Here is a 21,790-nt window from a genome sequence, read left to right as displayed (position 1 = left end):
GTGTGTCTGTGTTTGAATGTGTCTCTGTGTGAGTGTGTCCATGTGTGAGTGTGTGTGCTTGTGAGTGTGTGTCTGTATGTGAGTGTGAGTGTGTAGTTGTGTGAGTGTGAGCATGAGTCTCTGTGTGTATATAAGTATGTGTACAGTATGTGTATGGTGTGTCTGTGTGTATATAAGTGTGTGTATGTGATGTGTGTGATATGTGTGAGTGTGTGTGTGTAATAGTTGCCATGCTTTTGCTCAGCTTTCTGCTCCCCTGGCCACCCGCAGCTCCTGGCGTTTTCCTTCCCTCCCAGGCTTCCCTCCATCTGCCTACCTGAGGGCTGCAGGCAGGTTTGCGGTTTATGGGCTCAGAGGGGCTTTGGGGGACCGCTTGGCTGCCCAGCGTCTGCACCCATGCATAGAAGGTGGGCTCAGGGGCCCAATTTTCAGGGGCTGTGTCACTAAGCAGAGGGCTTTCTTACATGAGCAACACAGGAAATTAACAGCCCGAGGAAAATGGGTAATTGGGCACTGGAGTAGGGAGAGGGTTCTCCGTGAACACACATGTCCCGACAGATGGCAAACGTCAGCACCAACCTGACACTTGGTCGGATGCACTAAAATTAGCGTTCTGTTTAAACAACTAAGTCCCTCTGCCCATTAAAGGTTTTGGGGATTAAAACATAATTGGGGATTTTTGGATACTAAAAAGCTAATCGGATCTTACCACTCTGCAGGTACTGGTGGTGTCTGGGGGCTTTTTGCTCCCATGGAAAAATGGTGACTGTTAAGTCAGGGCTCTTAACAAGAGGGGAGGGGCCACTCCAGGGACCGTGCAAAGTTGTAGGTGACATTTATGTGTGCATGTGTGTATGGTGAAAGCCCACCCACTCTATTAAGTTCCAAAGGTTCTTCCTGGAAGGCTACGTGTGTGTGTCAGGGGGTAGGCCAGGACCTTGGAAGACCCGGGATTCATGTCACCTTGTGCTTACAGTGCTCGTGAAGGGTCAGGTCACAACCAAATACTACCGGCTGCTGTCCAAGCTGGGCGGCTGGGTCTGGGTGCAGAGCTACGCCACCGTGGTGCACAACAGCCGCTCCTCCAGGCCTCACTGCATCGTGAGTGTCAATTATGTTCTCACGTAAGTCAGCCGCATTTGTTTCTCTCCTCCGTCCCTGCCACACTGCTCCAAGAAGTGTCCCCTCCCATCCCTCTTGTTCTCTGGACTGTTTGCCTCCCTTTGGTTTTACTGGAATAATCTGGTAGATTGGGGGGGGGGGTAAGATGATGGAAGAGCCTCTCAGGATTACAGCTTCCTAGATCCCAGAGATCTAATAAGGACTGAGCCCGAGAGAAGGGTCTGGGAGGGAACAGTGTGCAGAGAGGGTTGGTTCATGTCCTGTATCAGTCACACGTATCTGTGCTTCTGCCTGGGGGACAGACGCTCTCTCCCATTTTTTCCCCTGTCTTCCCACATATTCTCTTACCAGTGTGGTTGAATATTTGGTGCCTGGAAGACCCCAGAGTTTAACTGAAAATAATTGCTTTGAGACAGAGTCTTGTCAGTAGTTCAGGCTAGCCCCCATCTCATGATTCCCCCCATCAGCCTCCCAAGTACTGGGATGTCAAGAATGAGCCACCAAAGGACTCAGAAGTCACAGGCATGCCTTCCTGGAGCGTGCCCACTAATGCTACTGTCAGGCAGACCCCCCTCAGCCAAAGAAGGGCCCCCTTTGCACCCTGAACACTGAGGATTCAGACCCCAGGCTCTTTCGCAGAGCAATCCCCAGGCTACTATGTGTTTTAGGAGAATGATCTGGCAAAACTACACGGGAGAAAATGCCTCTGTCCCTTAATTACACTAGCCAGGCCTGGAAGCATTTAGCAGTAACTCTCTCTTTGAGAATGTGACTTTGCCAAGTCTGCAGAGTTGACATGAGTCCATGGGAAAGTGGGCAAGGTTAGGACCTCCTCCCCACAGGTCCATCCCATCAGGCTTCTGATCCCACCCCTTACCAAGGTGAAGAGTGCTCTTGGGAAGTGTGGGTTTGGAGAAAGCCTATTATGTTCCTCCATTCTTGCCAAACTGTACTAACCTTGTTCAGAATTCTTGGTCACCTGCTGGTGGCCTCTGTCAGGACCATGTGTCTGTCCATAAGAGATGATCTGGGACTGGGGGAGGAGCTTGCCCAGGGGGTGCAGCTCAGGGGGTGCAGCTCAGGGGGTACAGCTCAGGGGATGCAGCTCAGGGGGTGCAGCTCAGGGGGTGCAGCTCAGGGGGTGCAGCTCAGGGGGTGCAGCTCAGGGGGTACAGCTCAGGGGGTGCAGCTCAGGGGGTGCAGCTCAGGGGGTGCAGCTCAGGGGGTGCAGCTCAGGGGGTGCAGCTCAGGGGGTGCAGCTCAGGGGGTGCAGCTCAGGCAGCTGTTTTTCCTCCACACATGAGCTACTGGGTGTGACTTGCCCAATGTTGCATGCCAGGGATGTTGAATACAAGGAACTTCAGCTGTCTCTGGACCAGGCGTCTACTTCTAAGTCCCAGGAGTCCTGGAGAGCCACCTTGTCTACCTCACAAGAAACTAGGAAATCAGCTAAGCCCAAAACTACAAAGATGAAGACAAAGCTGAGAACCAATCCGTATCCCCCACAGGTAACACACACACGGGGCAAGACAGCATCTATCTGGGGGCATGAACTATGAACCTCTGTTCAGGAGTGTCCTTGAAGAGAGAGAAAAGGTCCCACAAACAGCTCAGAGGATAAGGCTACCTCTCTTGGCTTATGGTAACATCAAAATGAGACTTTCCCTTTCAAAGTGTCATTAGTGAGCTCTGGGAAGAGGCAAGTGTCCACAACCATCTGGTGTGTGGTCATCTCGGAGAATAAAATCTTTCTACTCAGGGATCTCACAGTAACACTGGGGTCAGCCCAGCCCCAGTCTTGTGCAACTAGAAGGTAGCTTTCCCTTGGCCTCTCATCTGTCTTCCTTGCCCTGCAGCAATACAGCTCGTTCCAAATGGACAAACTGGAGTGCAGCCAGGCGGGAAACTGGAGAACTAGTCCCCCCACAAATGCTGTGGCTCCCCCAGAACAGCAGCTCCATTCAGAAGCCAGCGACCTTTTATATGGGCCGCCCTACAGCCTCCCCTTCTCCTACCATTACGGACACTTCCCATTGGACTCTCACGTCTTCAGCAGCAAGAAGCCAGGATTGCCCGCCAAGTTTGGGCAGCCCCAAGGATCCCCGTGTGAGGTGGCACGCTTTTTCCTGAGCACACTGCCATCCAGCAGCGAATGCCAATGGCATTATGCCAACTCCCTAGTGCCGAGCAGCTCATCGCCAGCTAAAAACCTTTCTGAGTCTCCTGTGAATGCCGCCCGGCATGGACTTGTGCCAAACTACGAAGGTGGGTCCCGTTTGCACGAGGGGAAGGGCAGGGGTTCAGCATCTGTAGCAGTGGGTGGTAGGTGGAAAAAGAATCTTCATACTTTGGCTTTTTCTGCTTCGAGTGGGGATCAGCTTCCCTTGCTGATCACGGCTTCGTGGGAGTGAGTTACACATGACAAGTCTCTGGATTGGGCACTAACAGCACAGGGAGGCTGAGTGCCTGCTGTCCAGATACGTTCTGCCGTATTTGTGACCCCACAGGGAGACAAAAGTGATTTCCCAAATCAGCTACCATGTTTGACAGCATTCCGGCCGCATCCTTGAGATGCCTTTTCACCATACCTCGGAGTGAATGACAAACTTTAGTTCTCTTCCTAGACCAGTTTTCAAGCTACAGAAAACAAATGTAGAAATGCCTGGCCTTGGAGACAGAAGCCATGAACACAGAACAATTAACACGGGTTCCTTCAAGCCTCTGCCTTTCTCTCTGTGAAATGGGACCGCAGCCGACGTAGGGAGCCTACTTAGCATATTCTAGGCGCCTGCTAGTTCTGCAGAAACTGCTATTATGGGAGTAAATGTCACTTGGGTGCTGTGCCCTAGGAAAAAGCATCATTCGAATTTATTAAGTAGCTCCCTGATATTTGTGCCCCCGACACACTTGTGCATCACAATCAAGTCTCTTCCCCTCTCTCCTCTTTCTCACCCTCTGCCTCTCTGGCTTTGCTTTCTGTGTAGACTCCGAGGATAGGACTCCATATTGTGATCAGTCTACATTTTGTGGCCAGTTCGGAGCAGAGGGACAATTATGGGAGAAATCAGGTCTTTGTGGACATAAGGGGAACATTGTTTTCAAAAGCAGACAATTTAGAAGAGACCAACCAGCCACTGGGGCCCACCCTGCCTTGGCGCCAGCCTGTCCCGCAGCCATGATCCCACACTGGGGATGGCTGGATCCCCAACACTCATCTAACCGTACAAGGGTCCTTCACAGTCAAGGAAAGAAAGGGAGAAGGACCTTGCAAACACGGTTTTGAGCCAGACTTATTTCTCTGTATCTGAGGACTGGCCAATGATATAAGACACAGAATTTGGCTTTTATTACTATTTTACAGCAAAAGTGGTTGTCAACTGCCCGCTTGTCATATTTGATTAGAAGGGGCACAGGGGGAAGGACTGAAGGAGCTAATTTGAGGCAATTTGTGACCAATTTACTAATCCTTTGTATTAAAAGAAAACAATGGCCTCATGGGAAAGCTCTGGGAGTTGCTTGAATGGGCATAGTTAATACTTTCAATTATGGGCCCACTAAACAGCACAGGGCAGTTACCACCCCCACCCCACTGAACTGGCGGATTAGTAAAATGGGTAGACTTGGTGCTGCGAGAAAGTCTGCTGGGCTTCTATTCCGCTGCTGTCCGCTAGCTCCGCGTGCTTTAAAGCATCTTTTAATATCGATGACACACTGAAGTATCTGGATATCTTGCATTAAGCGTATTACTTAGAACGAACCCCACCTGTTCCTCTAAAGCTCCCAGAACCTTTCCAACAGTATCTCCTCATTGCACCGCGCTGGCCTATACAAGGGGCGGCACGAATATAGGACTAAGTAGCTCTGTGCACCGTGGAGGGCGCGGGTAGCTGGGTATGACGGAGGATCCTGTGACTGTGTTGGTGATGGAGAAGGACCACGTGGCTCTGCACGTGTGAGGGCGCGTGCGTCTCTGGGCAAGGCCACCGGCGCCTGTGGCTGGGCAGGGCCGAGGGTGCGTGGGGCTCAGTGCAGAGTCGAGGACCGACACGTTTCTGAGTGTGCAGCTTCTTCCCCAGTGCAAGCCTCTCACTTGTCGCTTGTCCCCGCAGCGCCCGCCACCACCGCGCGCAGGTTCGGCGAGGACCCTGCGCCCCCAAGCTTCCCGAGCTGCGGCCACTACCGCGAGGAGCCAGCGCTGGGCCCTGCCAAGGCGGCTCGCCAGGCGTCTCGGGACACAGCCCGGCTGGCGCTGGCCCGAGCGCCCCCGGAGTGCTGCGCGCCGCCGGCCTCCGAGCCGCAGGCGCAGCTGCCCTTCGTGCTGCTCAACTACCACCGGGTGCTGGCGCGCCGCGGGCCGCTGGGGAGCGCCGCGCCCGGAGCCCCCGAGGCGACCGGCTCTCTGCGGCCCCGACACCCTGGCCCCGTCGCAGCCTCTGCGCCCGGCGCACCCCGGCCGCACTACCTGGGAGCCTCGGTCATCATCACCAACGGCAGGTGACCCGTCAGGGCCGGTTCCGCTCTTCAGGGCGGTCCACAGGGAGAAGCCATAGGCCAGGCCTTCTCTGGTTCCTTTTTCATCCCCAAGTTCCAGCAGATGGAGGGGCGAACTGTATATGCACGATATAAATTAATTTATACAGAGACAACTATTTTAATAGAACTCCGCAGCCGACTTTTAGATTTTTACCGTAGATGCCGGTGTAGAGGGTTGGGACTCAGCTGGAGGATGGGGAGAAGGGACTGCCCATTTTGTTGCCAAGGGCTGGTTTTCATGGGACTGAGCATCCAGATGTCAACCTGTGACCTCAACCTACCATTTCCAGGGATCTAGGTTTTCTTGAAGCCAATCAAGCCGAGGCCCAATAATGGGAAGAAATTCAAGACACTGCATGCAGCTTGGCAGACGGATGCTACTTTAAGCCCCCCTGCCCCACCCCCGGTGGTCCTCTGTTCCAGGGTGGAAAGTCCCTTCAGAGTCCTTTTGGACACTTGCAAATGCAAAATGTTATCCTTGTAAGTCCCACAAGCAGACAACAGTTTCTGCTGTCTTTGAACTCATGCATCTCATTTTAAATCCTTTTAAAAATACAAAAGCCAACAAGTTGAGGCTGAGGAGGTAAACGTGCAAGACTATTATGTGTGTGCACGTGGGTGTGCCGTGGGTGTGCTTCAGAAGCAAATTAACAAGCTCGTTCTTAACTGACACCCATAAGTTGCACCTTCAAATCACAAAGTAGGCATTAAATGCAAAAAAAAAAAGATATATATATATATATAGCCAGGCATGTTAGAAAATGGCCCCGCCGAACGCAGTTCCCTGGCAACCTCCCTCCAGCCCACACAGATCCGCTTGTCCTACGGTCCTACGCTGTGTTTGCTTGCAGATAGGAACTACTAAAGCTAGTTAAACTGCATGTGCAATACGGAAACGGGAACGGACTGCACCTTGTGGAAGAAAAACATGCTTAAGGGGTGTAAGGAAAGTCATGTACACATTTAAGCATTTTCTACATAGCAAGAGCTTCATAAGAACATGTGTGTAACGGGTGAATGGAGGCCCTTTTTATAAACTTACCAGCAGTGTTTAAAAATAAACTTCCTTTACTTTTGTTTCACACTTATGACTTAATTATGGGTGCATGAATTTTTCTTTTGGGGTCACTATTTAGGCTTGGGGCATGCTTTTCCTGTCAGGCAAGAGATGCTGGTTTGAACCCAAGTAGGAAAAGAAAAAGAAAATCCCTATTCAAAATTTATTCTCCTGGCTCTGACCTGGACATCTGCCTTGACCAATAAATATCTGCGTCGACTGCCACCTTTTGATTTCTCTACACAGGAAATATCTCATCCATTTACTTTAAAAATAAAATGTAGTTTACATGGGCCTGGCAGTGGCACAGTAAGCTTTTAATCCCAGCACTTGGGGAGGAGGGGCAGAGGCAGGAGGATATCTGTGAGTTCCAGGACAGCCAGGACTACACAGAAAAAGCCTGTATTGAAAAGCACCACCACCATAAACCCCCCCCCCCTTTACTTTAGGAAGCTCTCGCCACCTGTACAGAAAGGTTCCACATGAAAACAAAACGCCACAGCTAATCTGTCTAGAATGAGCAACTCGAAGAACTCTCAAGATGCGAACTTCAGTCCTTCTGTGCCACTTAGTGAGGACCCTGACTGTTCCTTACAGCACTGGCAAGGCTAGAGCCAGCAGTGTATGGAGAAGGCGCTGGGTCCTGGGTCACTGGCTGCTCACAGCCCTAGATGCACCCAGTGTCTGCACAGGACAAGCCAAGCTCCTATGCTCACGAGTCTCATGATTAATCCTTGGTTCTTAGAAGGTCTATGTTTGATCTGTGGGCATTAGCACCAACGCTTTTCAATAAAGTTCCACTTAACCGCTTTTGTGTCAACCTGCATCCGCTAGACACGAACCATGGAGGTTAATAGGAAAGGTTATTAGTGTGTGTGTGGGGGGGTGACCCTGTGTAGACTTATAAATGATAATGTGAACAAACATAAGGGAGTCTGTGTGTTCCTAAAATGTAAAATGTTATTAGTAAACGTTCCTTATCTGGACAAACCACCAGTTTTCATAGCCTGCAATAGGAAGGAAGATTCCCCTGAGAGCTAAACTGGCTTCCAGAGGTTATGGACTCAAAGTTGCCAAGCAGTTACCATGGCAACCTAACACTGTTATCCTCATCCTCAAGATTTTGCCCTGGTATCTTTTCTCAACTCTGTGGAGCTCTGTGAAGGGAAGAGGAAGCACTTTAATAATAATGTGCCCTCTTAAACAAAACAACAACAACAACATTGCTGTGGGCCCTACCTAATGGAGTATGTTGACACAGATGTCAGATCAAATGGACTTGAAGCCTAAGCCAATTCAAGCCTCTGGCCCTGCACAGGGCCTCCCTGAGAAAGGATTCCTTTTTGTGCTTGGAAGCCCGTTTCTAGAGAAGCCATTCCACTCAGACCTCTGCAGAGACAGGAAGGGTGGATGGGCACAGTTCCCCACCCCACCTCCATTCCCTCCACCCTTTCAGAGGTCCAGGCCTTCTTCCCTTAAAACATAACGTGGTGTGTGTGTGTGTGTGTGTGTGTGTGTGTGTGTGTGTGTGTGTGAAGCAGTCTACACATGTAAACTATCTACCCATGTTTCTATGAGAACTGTAAGGCAGTTCTGGAAGCCTATGGGTTACTGACAGCACATGTTGGAAGCTGATCCCGAACACAGGCAAGATACGCAACATTAAAAATCTCAGGACAAAAGTATCTTTAATGAAAGTTGATTATTCCTCACGAAGAAAAGACCCTGAGAGAACAGTTGGCAAACGCTCATTTAGAGTAAAAGATTTGTTTGTACTTGGTGAACTTTTTTCCCCACTAGTAAGATTTCCTTTTTGCCAAAACTACATGAAAACTCACAAAGTACCAGGTTCCTGAATTCTTACATGTGATCTTTGTTATAAAAGCATGTTTAAATATCAAATAAAAACGTGTAATTAAAAGCTACCTACCACCCTCAATGAATCCAGGGTAAAGCAAGAATGACCCGGAGCCACAGTGAAAACCCTAAGTTTATTTTGGTAGGATTAATTTATAGGCATTGGTTTGTAATAATTCTTTTCAGAGATGATTCTTTGAAAAGATGAAAAATAAAAAAAAATAGCAAAGATGTACATTTTTGCTTATTTCAAAGATGCATAGAAATGAACCAGGAATGAGGATGTCCCATTTCTGGCATGTCAAGGTAGCAAAGCCCCCAAGATCCCCTCTTGCATTCTGGAAGTGACACTTAGTGTTAGGTGTGGGGGTCCCCAGAGTCTGTCATCTCTCACTGGGTGTGCATCTGTCCAAGCCTCCGACATGACACTGCTTCCGCGTCAGGTCCCATCATTCCGCACGGGATCCAGACACAGGCCGCCGTTTCCACCCGCCAGGACTCTCTTGTCGCTTTAACAGAGCCTTGTGAAACCCAGTTTTGCTACGTGTGCCTTCTAACACCCAGGGGTGGATATGTAAGCAGGTTTATGCTGGGAGTAACCTGCTCTACAGCAAATGCAGATTCAGGGTTAGGTGGCCACATCTCAAGATCAGGAGGCAGCAAAGTCAGGAGACTTGTAGGGTTCCTGGAGGTTCTGGTGCTGAGTTTGCAAGTGCCCTCACATGTCGAGGTACAGCCTCCATGTCTCCATCAACAGAACTTGAAGTCTTTGGTTCCTGTGAGGCAAAGCCAGGCTAATGGGAGATGCAGCATCTGCTTCAGGCGATTTTGTCTCTCAAGACAAGGAGTGTCATGTCTTCATAAGCAAGAACGCCGTAAACGGTGTAAGCACTCCAGGCCCATCAGCGTGCCCAGAGCATCTCTGCGCTGACATGACCACACTTCATTAGTTTTAACTTACAGAAAGGAAATTAAATGATAACATTTTTTCCCCAAAGTAGAACTATCCAGAATAGGCCTTCAGCTTAAAATAAAACAGCATGTTTTTCATTAAATAATCCCCCATAGACATTTAAAACGCAATGGTGCCGGTCCTGAGAGATGAGCAGCCTTACATTACAAAGTCTGAGAAATGCAGTTCTGCAATGTCGAGCCTGGAGATCTTTGTTCTTGATGACATCTTACAGACGCTCCCTCAAGGGCCCGTCATTTTGTAATTTTGGGTGGTGTACAGTTTTATTTAAACTCGCATAAATTAAAAAAATACCAGAACTAAATTTTATATATGTTATCTTTTTCTTTTGAGAAAAAATTTAATCAAAATCTTATTTGGAAGAAAAGTTACTTTCAAGTTCTTATAAAGTTACATTGCCTCAAACACACATCAGGTTGGTGTAGTTCACCCTGTTATTTTTGGTTCAAGCGGGGCTGTCTGGGCTAGGCTGAAGGCAGATGGGTTTCTATACTGAAATCTCTGGTTTCTGGAGTTGGCCTGACTGTGTAAGTTGGATAAAGATGGTGCTCGTTTATAACGATGATCTTGTTCAAAGCTGAGTGTTCTGTTCCTTCAGTGGAAGTGGCAGGAAGCAGGAGAGCAGACAGAAACTGGGTCTTTTAGGCTGGGCAGAGATGGGTATGATTCACAGGCTCCACAGAGACAGGAGGTACGGAGCACATCTGGAAACAAACCTAGAAAGGCTTTCTTTCCTTTGTTCTTCCACAGAGACTTTTAGCACGTCAAATTTTGAACATCTCCTTTTAAAGACACACGCACACACACACACACACACACACACACACACACACACATGCACGCAATCAGACATGCACCGCACACACATACATCTCTCCAAACTGATGGCATTTTGTGTCAATCTCTCTCTCTCATGACGTTAGGAAATCGGGGTCAGAAAAATCAAGACTTAAAACACAGTGCTCAAGGTGCCCCGCTTCTAACAAACAGAGCCTGCGACTAATTGGCTTAAAGTTCCAAGAATCCTTCCTTGTGTGAGAGAGCAAGCCCATCTCCATCAGCCTGGGCAAGCCTCTGCCTCCAAGGAAGCTGCCATCATCGGTTAAACATCTAAACCCTGACACCTCTGACCCTGGGGAGGGGCCACGCTGGCTAGAGCGGCTCTGCCACCATCTTTCGGTCCCGTGTTCCAGGTTGTTACGAGAAGCCCAGCCTAAGAAAACAGCAACAACCCAATGTCTAAGGAAACACTTGTATGGTCTGGGACAGCGGCCAGCATTTACCGGAGCTTGGGGTGTTGTCACAGTGAGGCTAACGGCCTTCACTGCTTGGGGCATTTGTACCATCTCATCGCTGTTCCCTTGCTCCTCATTCTCCCCAGAACACACAAATCCAAGCCGTGCGGGGAAGAGCGCTTCTGCACGGAGCAGGGCAGATACACTCCTAAGCTAAACTGGCTCTTTACCTGTCAGTCCTCAGCAGATGCACCTTAATACCCAATAACCACAGACATAAAAACAAAAACAAAAGCCCAATCCCTGGGGTAGAGGCAGAGAACCTGCAACCTGAAGATTTAACACACGGCAAAGGCCTCTGACTCTGCGCTAGTCTCTCAGGCCCTAGGCAGGCAGAGACAACTGTTATGCTGGCAGGGCAGGCCTGCTAGGAGCTCCCAGGAGAGCTTCCCTGCTGCTGCTGCTGCAGATCCAAGCTGTCTGGTGACATGCCGAGCTGTTACTGTCGCTTGGGCACGATGAGGTTTCTCAGCATGTCGAAGGAGTTGCCGTCTGGATGCACGGTCAGAACCCCACCATCCTCTTGGTAGACCTGCAGGAACCCGGAATCATCAAGGCCCACGATAGACACCTGTGGCCCCTCGCTGCTGCCCAGGCGGACTTGCTGACCACTGAAAATGAAGCATGGCAACAGCAGGGTCACAGGAGGCAACAGAAGGCTGGGACATCTTGCTCAGTGACTCTCCATTACAAGGGACACGCTAGGGCTTACTATGGTGACCTCTGACCTCTGTTCCTGTGAAATGCCTTAGGGCTGAGCTGGGGTTTCTGTGCACCGATCACACTAATTCTGAAGCCAGTGCTGGACCTTTGTGCCTCTCCTCACCCCGAGCTCTCAACTTGATGTACAAAGAGACGGGAGAGTGGAGAGGGAGCCAAGGAGGCAGGGGAGGCAAAAGGGAGAACTAGAGGCCAGTGAACATGGCTAAATTATGTTGTAAACGTGTGAAATGTCATAACCCAAATTCACTACTCTTCAAATCAATGTATGCTAGTGCAAGTAAAGAAAGGGAAAAAAACGCTCCACAGGGACAGGCAAGATGGCTCAGTAGGTGAGGTACCTGCCCCACAATCCTTGGAACCCATGTACAACCGGAATAAGAGAACTAACTTCCCACCTCCTCTTCAGTTCTAAGACGCTGATGCTTTGGAAGGGTAGAGGCTTGTCTTGTACATTTGTGGCTTTCACAGCTCAGCTGCAGGACAATGCTGGCCTCGGCCCCAGAGTGTAGATTTAGTAGATGCGGGGTGCAGGTGTGGCTGCCACTGTCCCATGGGGACCTTGAGATCTAGAAGGATCTACCACTTAGATGTGACTGTCTCCTCATGGTCCACACTAAAGTGCCTTCAGCTCTCCTCAGTGTCTCAGTCCTCCCAACTCATCCTCAGGACGCTGGCCCCTCCTGCTAGGCTGGCTCGTTCAGGTTTGTAATCACTGGGCCTCCACCAGTTAAGAAATGGCTATCCGGACCTGTGCTCAGCACTTCCTGTAGGAAACTCAAGTGCTAACTTCAAGGAATTCCAAAAGAAAGAAGCGACTGGGTACTGACCTGTGCGCCCAGTATTTGTAATAGAGGGGGAGGACGCCGTCGGGCCCTTGGTCCTGAAACCTGTCAATCAGCGTCTCCAGCATGGTCACGGCCCTGGCTATGAGGAGGTCGGCTCGTAAGGGCTGCAGGCTTGCCTGGTGCTGCTTGTTGTGCTCTTCGATGAGGTCGTTGATACATATGGTAGGGTTACTGTTGGTCACGTTGAATCCACAGCCTGGAGAGACAAAGAAAAAAAAGCAGCTTGACTCTGTCCACCCCGACCATAACGTTATTTCAATTCTGCTACTATCATAACGCAAACATCTCGTCTGCAGGGTATCTGATATGTGGATCCCCAAAGGGGTCTCGGTTGAGAACTTCCGTCCCAGATAACGGTGCAAATTCTCCCAGCATTCACAGATTAAAAGTCTGAGGGAAGATAAAGCTATCAATTGTGCGGCTGGAGAGATGGCTCAGCGGTTAAGAGCACTGACTGCTCTTCCAGAGGTTCTGAGTTCAATTCCCAGCAATCACATGGTGGCTCACAACCATCTGCAGTGGGATCTGATGCCACCTTCTGGTGTGTCTAAAGACAGCTACCATGAACTCATACATAAAATAAATAAATCAATCTAAAAAAAAAAAAAAACTATCAATTGTCATGAACTTGGGCTATGTCTTTCAGGAAGCCAGAACGTTCTGTTGCTAACCCGAAGCCTGTCCTTCTGGACCCCCAACCTTCCAAAGCTAAGAATATAGCACAGGCCACACACTGCAGCTACCAGAGGGATGCCTGTCCGCTGGTGGAAGCTGGTCAGAATCTGCATCTGGTATAATTGCTCATTTAAATGTAGGGCATGGAGCTTTGGAAGCATGGGGCAGCTGGCCTAGGAAACGCGGCCGGTTACAGCGGGATTGGAGACAGACAGCCCTGTGTCCCTCAGCTGACACTGGAGATGTGGTCACGTGGTCACATCTGTCTGCTGCTGATCTCAGAGTGACAAGTGAGCGTTCCCAGGAAGTAGGGGAAGCTGGTGGTTGGATGCCAGGGTCTAAAAAGTTTCTGAAACCGCCTGGAGGCTCCTCCTCCCTGGATGTGCTGAGGTGAAGCAGGCAGGGACGCCATCTTACTTTGAACGGCCGAAGAGGCAATGTTTGCCTAAGAACGCAAGGCCGGCAGCCGACGTGTCTTGGATAGTGAGTGCCCTAGTGTCACGCCTGTTGCTGTAATAAATACCTCAGCCGGAAAAGCAGAGGATAGCGCTGCCTCACCCGCAGTTAACATAATCCAGACGATTCCCCAGAAAGACATTCGCCGACCTGATCTGGTTAGTCCCTCAGCCAGACTCTTTCCAGGTGATTCTACGGGGTCGAGCGAACAGTCAAGCGACCACCGCAGCCATCACTCGTTATAAAACGGCAACTGACCACCTCGGACATCACCCTGGTGCTTATTGTAAAACAGCAAAGCTCCGTGAGCAGCAGACCGGTGGACAGACATCTGTCAGTGGGGTACCAATCTGGCAGCTTTCACGGCCCCAGACAGCCTGCTAAGCCCTTGAAGTGCTCTCCACTCACCTGGCCTCTCGCATCACCTCACACGGCTAGAAAAACCCTCCGCATACCAGCACTTGCTCTTTCAGACCTAGGCATGCGTAAGACTTTCCGTTTTTGCTGTTTTTTGCTAATATTAAGAAATGCTTGAGGACACGTGTGAAAAACTCACCAATGAGGATATAAAATGTTTCTCCCATAAGCGTTGAGTTAACCAGGACTCCGCCAATCTTCATGAGGTCGCTGTAATAAATATCGTTGGGCCACTTCACTCGCAAGTTGATATCCTAAAGAAAACCTGCAGGTTAACTAAGTAATCGACCACGGGGCAGCGATCAGTGAGATGGAAGATGAACAGAATATTCTAGAAATTAATGGGGACAGGGAGTTAGTCCTCTCTAGCTTTAGACAGTTGGCCACTCTGTGGGGCATCATACAGTATTTTTTAACTTTATTTATGTATATGGATGTTTTGCCTGCCATGTGTCTACGTACCTTGTGCAGCCTGGAGCCAGGAAGGCCAGAAGAGGGCGTTTGGTCCCTGGGACTGGGGTTATTATAGACAGTTATGAACTACCATGTGGGGACTCGGAACCAAACCCAAGTCCCTTGGAAGAGCGGCGATTGCTCTTAGCTACTGGGCCATCTGTGCGGCCCTGGGCAACACAGTAGTAAAGAACCTGCTGTGGCTGGAAGGTACTGACAGAGCTCACTCCGTACCGACTCAGCACACCCCCTTGCTCTCACCGTCCCTCATTTAAACACCTTTCGCACACACAGCCCTGAGGCTCAGGTAGGAGGGCTGCCATCTGGAGAACATAAAGTTGACAACAGTAGCTGTCGGTCTCCCAGTCTGCAGACCGACCGTCCGCTCTGGAGTCCACCTCTGCATCCCAGCACTGGCTGCACCTCTTTCCTAGATTTGCATGGCACCCAGCCTGTGTGAGTAGTGCCACGTCCTCTCCTGCCAGATCCTCACTGATCTAGAAGCCTCGGCACAGCCATTGTGTTGAGAGAGAAGAGAGAAAGGACCTAAGTGCTGCTGGGGCCCAGGAGTGCCCACAGGCGCTCCGCACCATTTCTGACTAGAACTGGGGCCCTCAGTGTTGAACATCTGGCAAACACAGGTCACAGCCTGTCTGAGAGCTGCTGGCCCTCAGTGGAAGAGGCTGGGGTGCTGTTCCCCATCTTCTCATGCTCAGGACAACCCCAACTGTGACTTTCCTATATGTGAAGTGCTATGGCCCACACAGACAAAGTCAAACAAATCCTGCCTTCAGATTGCTGGGAACTCATGATCAGGGACCAGGGTCTGTGCCTAGAGGAAGGAATGCTAGGAAAGGGACTTTGGCTCAGAGGGGAAGCAGACAGAGCTTTAAGACAATAAGAGAAGTGAGGGCTGGAGTGAGAAAGGGCTGAGGGTCCTGGGGAAGATGGGGAGGATGGGGAGGACTGGGGAGGACTGAGAGAACAAGGGAGGACTGAAGAGAACAGGGAAGAACTGGGGAGGACAGGGGAGGACTGGGGAGGACTGAGAGAACAAGGGAGAACTGAAGAGGACAGGGAAGAACTGGGGAGGACAGGGAAGGACTGGGGGGGCCAGGGAAGGACAGGGGAGGACTGGGGAGGACAGGGAAGGACTGGGGGGGCCAGGGAAGGACAGGGGAGGACTGGGGAGGACAGGGAAGGACTGGGGAGGACAGGGGAGGACTGGGGGGTCAGGGAAGGACGGGGAGGACTGGGGAGGACAGGGAAGAACTGGGAAGGACAGGGGAGGACAGGGGAGGACAGGGGAGGATAGGAAAGGACAGGGGAGGACAGGAAAGGACTGGGGAGGACAGGGAAGGACAGGGGAGGACAGGGGAGGACAGGGAAGGACTGGAGAGGACATGGGAGGACAGGGGAGGACATGGGAGGACAGGGGAGGACATGGGAGGACGGGAAGGACAGGGGAGGACAGGGGAGGACATGGGAGGACAGGGGAGGACATGGGAGGATGGGGAGGACAGGGGAGGACAGGGGAGGACAGGGGAGGACAAAGGAAAACAGGGGAGGACGGGGAAGATGGGGGAAGGACATGGGAGCATAGGACTGTCCTCCCCCCTGAAACAGCAAGCCAGAATGAATCTTCTCTTCTAAAAGTTGCTGGGGTTATGATATCCTATTACAACATCAGAAAAGTAACCAGGAGTGGGGTCCTTCAGGCAAGGATAAGGATGCCTGCACACTCATCCTTGCCGTGGGGGAAGGCAGCATCAAATCAACCTGGCCACAATCTCCATCAACCACAAAGAGCAATTCTGCCACGTGGACATGAGAGTGGGGGGAGGTGGAAAGAAGCTATTTAGATCCACAACACGGCCTCTTTTTAAAACCAAAAACACAGACAGCTCCCACCCAGCCCAATAGCCTGATACAATATGTTCATTAAGAGAAAAGAAAAGCTTGTCCTTACTGGGATGCCAAGAAACCTGTCAGACAGCCCGGAAAGGGTTCTGGAAAATGCTCTGTGGAAGCAATCACCCACAGTGGCACTGTGAAGGGCAAGCAAGCCAGGCAAGCCTTCTGCCCAAGCCATAACTACCCACTCTAAATGGTGCCACACACACTCTGGTGACTGCAAACAGAAAGGCCAAGCTGGAGGCTCCTCGGAAGGGGAAGGACAGTGAAGCCACACATTACCTCATACTCTGGGATAGACCGCACTGCCTCCACCACAGCCAGCGACATCAAATGCTGGACAAATGGAATCCTCTGTCCCAGTTGTGACTTTAGGGGGATGGAGACCAGCAGAGTGGAAAGGGCACATCCCACAGGACTCAGCCAGGCATTTGGGCCCCTTCCTGGAAGACAGACCATTGAGATAAAACCCTACGTGGATACTCCTAGACAACAATGTCCCACTTGAGTCTGTTTTTGCTTCATAGCATATCTTGATGTTCTGGGGTTAATTCAACAAAAGCAAAATGCTTTAGGGTCTGAAGAAAGCTCAGTGGGCAAAATGCTTGTCACACAAGTGTGAGAGCCTGAGTTGAGTCTCCAGTACTGGGTAAAGGAGTGTGCTGGTGTGCACATAAAACCCAGTGTTGTGGAGTGGAAACAAACATGTCCCTGGGGTTCTCTGGCTGCAACAGCCTCGCTGACTCTACAAGCTCCAAGTGTGAAAAAGAGAGACACTGCCTCAGTAAATAAACAAAAATAAGTAAATAAGGTGGACAGCTCCCAGTGAACAATACTGTGGCCGACCCCTGGTTTCCACATAGACTTCCATATACCACACACGTGCACCACCTCCCCATGGCTGCTGCCTGAGCACGAAAGGTAGGGTCACTCTTGCTTGATTGTTTTATTTTCCTAACTTCAGTTTTAAAAAACAAGTAGCAGCTTAGAGACTGGCTATCAGGGATCACGTGTGTATGTGTGTACGTACATGCATGTGTGTACATGTGTGTGTGCATGATGGTGCCTGTGTGTATGTACATGTATGTGTGTACATGTGTATGTGTGTACATGTGTATGTGTGTACATGTATTTATGTGTATGTAGTGTGTATATGGATGTACATGTATATATGGGTGTGTACATGTGTGATGTACATGTATGTGTGTATAAATATGTATGTATGTGTGTATATGTGTATGATGATCTGTGCATGTGTGTATATACATGTGTAGTTAGTCCAGTTGCCCTGCTACACTGGCTCATGGAAGCCACTTCCAAAAAGTGGTGCTTCCGGTAGTCCTGGCTGTATGCGCCAGATACACGGAAACCCAGAGCTGTGCCTTTAGTATAACAGCAGTGTGGAAGGTTTGAATCTGGAGCTCTGTGCACACTAGGCAAGTCCCAGCATAAGCTACAGACTGAATGTTTAACAAGTGATGCCTGGGGTCTGGAGACATGGCTCAGTCTGTAAAGTACTTACAGCTCAAGCCTGAGGACCTGAGTTTGAATCAGTAGCATCCACATAAAAGGACAGGCAAGAAGCTGGGCAGATGGCTTGGCAATAAAGTGGCTGTCACACAAGCATGGGACACTTGGGGTAGAGAGGAAGGGGAAAACAGGTGTTGGCTGGATAGATGAGTTAGAAATGTCAAACTCCAGGGTCATGGAGAGACCCTACCTCAATGAATAAACTGGAGAGTAATCAAGGTGACGTGCATGTGCACACATGCACACACACACCAGACGTGATGGTACCCTTGCTGTAAACCAAGTGCTGAAGAGATACAGATAGGCACATGGATTCTTGGGGGCTTTGTAGCCTGCTAGTCTAGCCTACAGGTGAGATCCAGGTTCAGTGACAGACACTTGATGACACTGACCTGTATACATGTGCAATACACATAAATGCATGCACATGTATCATACATACACTCTCATACACATACATGTACATACACACATGCAAACACATGCACACATGTATATACACACATGCACATACCACCACACAATACACACATGTACATACATATATGTACACACATACATGTATATACACATGTGCACATACCACCATGCACACACACATACTTACACTTACATGTACACATATACATATGTATACACACATATATACATTTACAAACATGTACATACACACACTACCATGTATACACTACCATGTACACACATACATACATACATGTACCCACATGCATATACATATACACATACACTCGTGATCCCTGATAGCAAGTCTCTAAGCTGCTACTTGTTTTTTAAAACTCAAGTTAGGAAAAGAAAATAATCAAAATGAGAGGTGTAGTCTAATTCTTCTAGAGTATCTTTTTAAGAGCTCTACCGTCTCTGGTGGGAATGAGTGGTGTGCATTTCGATCCCAGGCGCCATGGGCCGTGTTTATCTGTCATTTCAGCACTTGGGAGGCTGGTAGTCAGCTGAGCTACATAGATAGACCTGGTCTATTTTATGTATGTGTGTAGAATCCCATGGCTTTTATACAATATATTTTTCTTGTTTGTCTTACGCGCAAATCAAAGTGGCAGTCTCCTGCCTCTCTGCTTTCACAAGGAGTGGATGTGGGTGGTCTGATGATGGCTGGCAAGACCATGCCCATGCCCGGTAAAGCCTCGTCCACGCCTCCCGCAGAGACCTAAGCTGCCCTTGCTGCTCCCACCACGGCTCAGTCTGCAATGGGCAGGTGGTGGGAGGCCCCTGAATGTGATGTGAGCTTACTACAGACTCCAACAGACCCTCCCCGAGGACCTTCAGGAGAATACGTGTCTTAGACCTTCTTGTCCATCACAGCCCGCAGGATGTATGGGGAACGTAGGTTAGCAGGCGTGGCAGCCATCAAATGCAAACACGGCACAGTTAGCAAATGTGGACTGGGAAATGTGCTCTGCGGAAGTTGATGGGCCCTTTTCCCTGCCCCATGTCAGGGGCGTTCCAACGGAGAGATTCTAACTCCAGTGGTCTCAGGGTTCAGCACACACTGAGCTCTCCGGCCAGGAGACTCGTAGGAAAAATACAGCAATGATAACAAACTCGACTGACCTTTGCCCTGGGTCTGCCGGACTGCGATGGCGATTAAACCCATTTCCTGTGGCATCTCAAACATCAACCTGCAAACGGTGGGAAAAACTGGTCAGTTAGAACGGACCTGTAGAGGAGGGCCAGCAGCTTGGACAGAATAGGGACGAGTGTGTGCGTATGCACGGTGGCCAGGAAGGGCCAGCGATCTGTGGAGCTGTAGAAAGGAGGGCTGCTGTTTCCCTCGAAGCCTTTGGTGGGAACCAGCACAGGGGTGAAGGGCAGAGAGTGGAGACGTGCAGGGGTGGAGAGAGGAGAGTGGGAACCGCCTGGCTGGTGCTTGGTTTGACTGCTAGGGTATCGTTCTTCGGACGATTTTATGAAGTTGTTTCTTTCCCTCACCTTGTATCTACCTTCCTTCAAGTGACAACAGTACCTGACATTTGTTTCTACTTACAGTGGGCTCCTGTTTGAACGGCACACGTTTCTGATCACTCAGAAAACCAATATGCCGGCAGTAAAGCTCCGAGGAGATGCCCGTCCCCCGAGAGCTAATTACGCTTCAACTGCAGCAAATAAATCAACACCTTTTGAGAATTCGCAAGAACCCTGGATCTGTTTGGGCTTCAGGTCTGCTTTTAAAATAGTTTCACTGAAAACAATATAGACTTCCCTCTGGGAGTTACGAGCAAAGCATACTTACATACATCTCTACCTGACTGGCTGATATTGGGCAAAAGTTAAGAAAAAGGTTAATGCACACACCCCAGAGCCCCTCACTTGGAGTATCTCTTCCAAATTGGGTTCTTGGCATTTTATTTCCATGCTAAGAAACTTTTCCTCCATCTTCCCAAAGTTGCTGATCTGGTATCAAGCAGATATAGTCCAGGGCAGGAGGTATTAATGGTCAAAGCCCATCTTTCTCCTCTATCAGTGATATGGGGGTAGTCTTTTTCAATTTTATCTATCTATTATCTATCTATCTATCTATCTATCTATCTATCATCTACCTACCTACCTATCTATACTTACATATGTGTGCATGCATCTTTCTGTGAATCTATCTGTTTGTTTGTATGTATGTGTGTGTAATTATATATGTGTATATGCATCTATGTAGCTATCTATGAATCTATGCATCTACTTATACATATTTATATGTGTATGTATACAATATAAACATATCTATTATCTATCTGTCTTTCATCATCATTTGTGGAAGAGGAGGGGTTGAGCAACGCAGAGGACAAACTGGTATTTATGTATTAACAAGAAATTTCAAGTTAGTCTGAAATGTTCTCCAATATTCTAGCAAGCAGAACCCCTTAAAGCAAGCCCATGTCCTGTGTAGCTCTCCACCATCTTCTGCAGGCTAAAGGAACCCCTAAGAGAAGGAAACTGCTTAAAACTCGACCCAATAGCCGCTGCCTCCTGTATCCTCAGGCTGTGTGGTACTTGCACAGGGGAGGAAGCCTAAGGTTTCTTTGCTTGCAAAGGGGGCATGAGACTCTGGCTGGTGCAACAGTGGGGTCTTCCTCATAGCTGCTGGAGCAGAACTTGGGAGAAACCCAGCCCGTGCCAGTGAATGTGAAACACTTCCTCACAGTATTTCTCTTGGACACTATGAATCGCTCCTTGAGGTGGAGTGTGCCTATCCATCCCCGGGCACCAAGAATAAAAAGCCTTTTGCTTGTGCTGGACAAGAGAAAAATTCTAAGAAGGAGTCTCCGTCTCATGGCAGGGTTAACATTGTGTTTCGGGGATTTCTGTTTCCTAGAGGGTCCCATTCCTGAGTCCGGGCTCCAGGGGTGAATGGGGGGCAAGGAGGAGGATGGGACTGAATATTCCACGAACAGACTGCAGAAGCTCTCTGGATGGCGGCTAATTTAGAATGTTCTTTAGACATGTGGACTGGAGACACTCAAATTCGATATACGTATGTATGTACCCAGCGATGAATGGGGTGGGGGCAGAAACACAAGTGGCTTGGAACCCAAACTCAGACTTTTAGAACAAAAAGGATTGATTAAGGGGGCGTACATACCAAACTGCTAGAAGTCTGGCAGCACTTAAAACACCATGTTAATGAGCAGTGCGAGTCTGTGCCGCTGAGGCCGAGAGGAAACGCTGTAGCAGAGACAGAGGGGAAGGAGCTAATGCCTGTTTGAGACAACTGGAGGCTGCCAGATTTATTTGTGCTATCTGAGATAACTCTGGGGGCCCAGCCGCATGGCTCGTGGTCGACAAAGAAGCATTTAGGAGCTTTGTCAACGCTGCGTTTCTGAAAATGAAACTGCCGCAGTCTGCCTTGAGTGGAGAGGAAGAACCGTGGATATGCGCCATCCCTTCCTGATCGCCTAGTTTTTACCTACCAGCC

General features: G+C 49.6%; 2 protein-coding genes across 8 annotated transcripts in view; one reads left to right on the top strand and one right to left on the bottom strand.

The window, feature by feature from the left end:
- Positions 1-6,737, top strand: part of SIM2 (SIM bHLH transcription factor 2) — a 38,911-nt gene extending 32,174 nt beyond the window's left edge. The window contains exons 8-11 of the mRNA XM_080918970.1: positions 977-1,124; positions 2,462-2,630; positions 2,979-3,387; positions 5,232-6,737. Of these exons, the coding sequence (XP_080775096.1) occupies positions 977-1,124; positions 2,462-2,630; positions 2,979-3,387; positions 5,232-5,620 (1,115 nt within the window). The 3' untranslated portion in view covers positions 5,621-6,737. The remainder of the gene's footprint in view (positions 1-976; positions 1,125-2,461; positions 2,631-2,978; positions 3,388-5,231) is intronic.
- A 1,947-nt stretch (positions 6,738-8,684) lies between these two features.
- HLCS (holocarboxylase synthetase) overlaps positions 8,685-21,790 on the bottom strand; it is a gene marked incomplete at its 5' end in the record, with an annotated part of 169,427 nt that continues 156,321 nt past the window's right edge. For all 7 annotated transcript variants that reach the window (XM_080919307.1, XM_080919304.1, XM_080919305.1 and 4 more), the window contains 5 exons: positions 8,685-11,448; positions 12,388-12,601; positions 14,093-14,207; positions 16,603-16,763; positions 19,438-19,505. In XM_080919307.1, coding sequence (XP_080775433.1) covers positions 11,277-11,448; positions 12,388-12,601; positions 14,093-14,207; positions 16,603-16,763; positions 19,438-19,505 — 730 coding nt within the window. In that variant the 3' untranslated portion in view covers positions 8,685-11,276. The remainder of the gene's footprint in view (positions 11,449-12,387; positions 12,602-14,092; positions 14,208-16,602; positions 16,764-19,437; positions 19,506-21,790) is intronic.

Source organism: Micromys minutus (assembly GCF_963924665.1).
Source record: "Micromys minutus genome assembly, chromosome: 7".
NCBI lineage: Eukaryota > Metazoa > Chordata > Mammalia > Rodentia > Muridae > Micromys > Micromys minutus.
The sequence above is the reverse complement of the archived record's forward strand: the minus strand, read 5'-3'. Positions and strand labels throughout refer to the sequence as shown.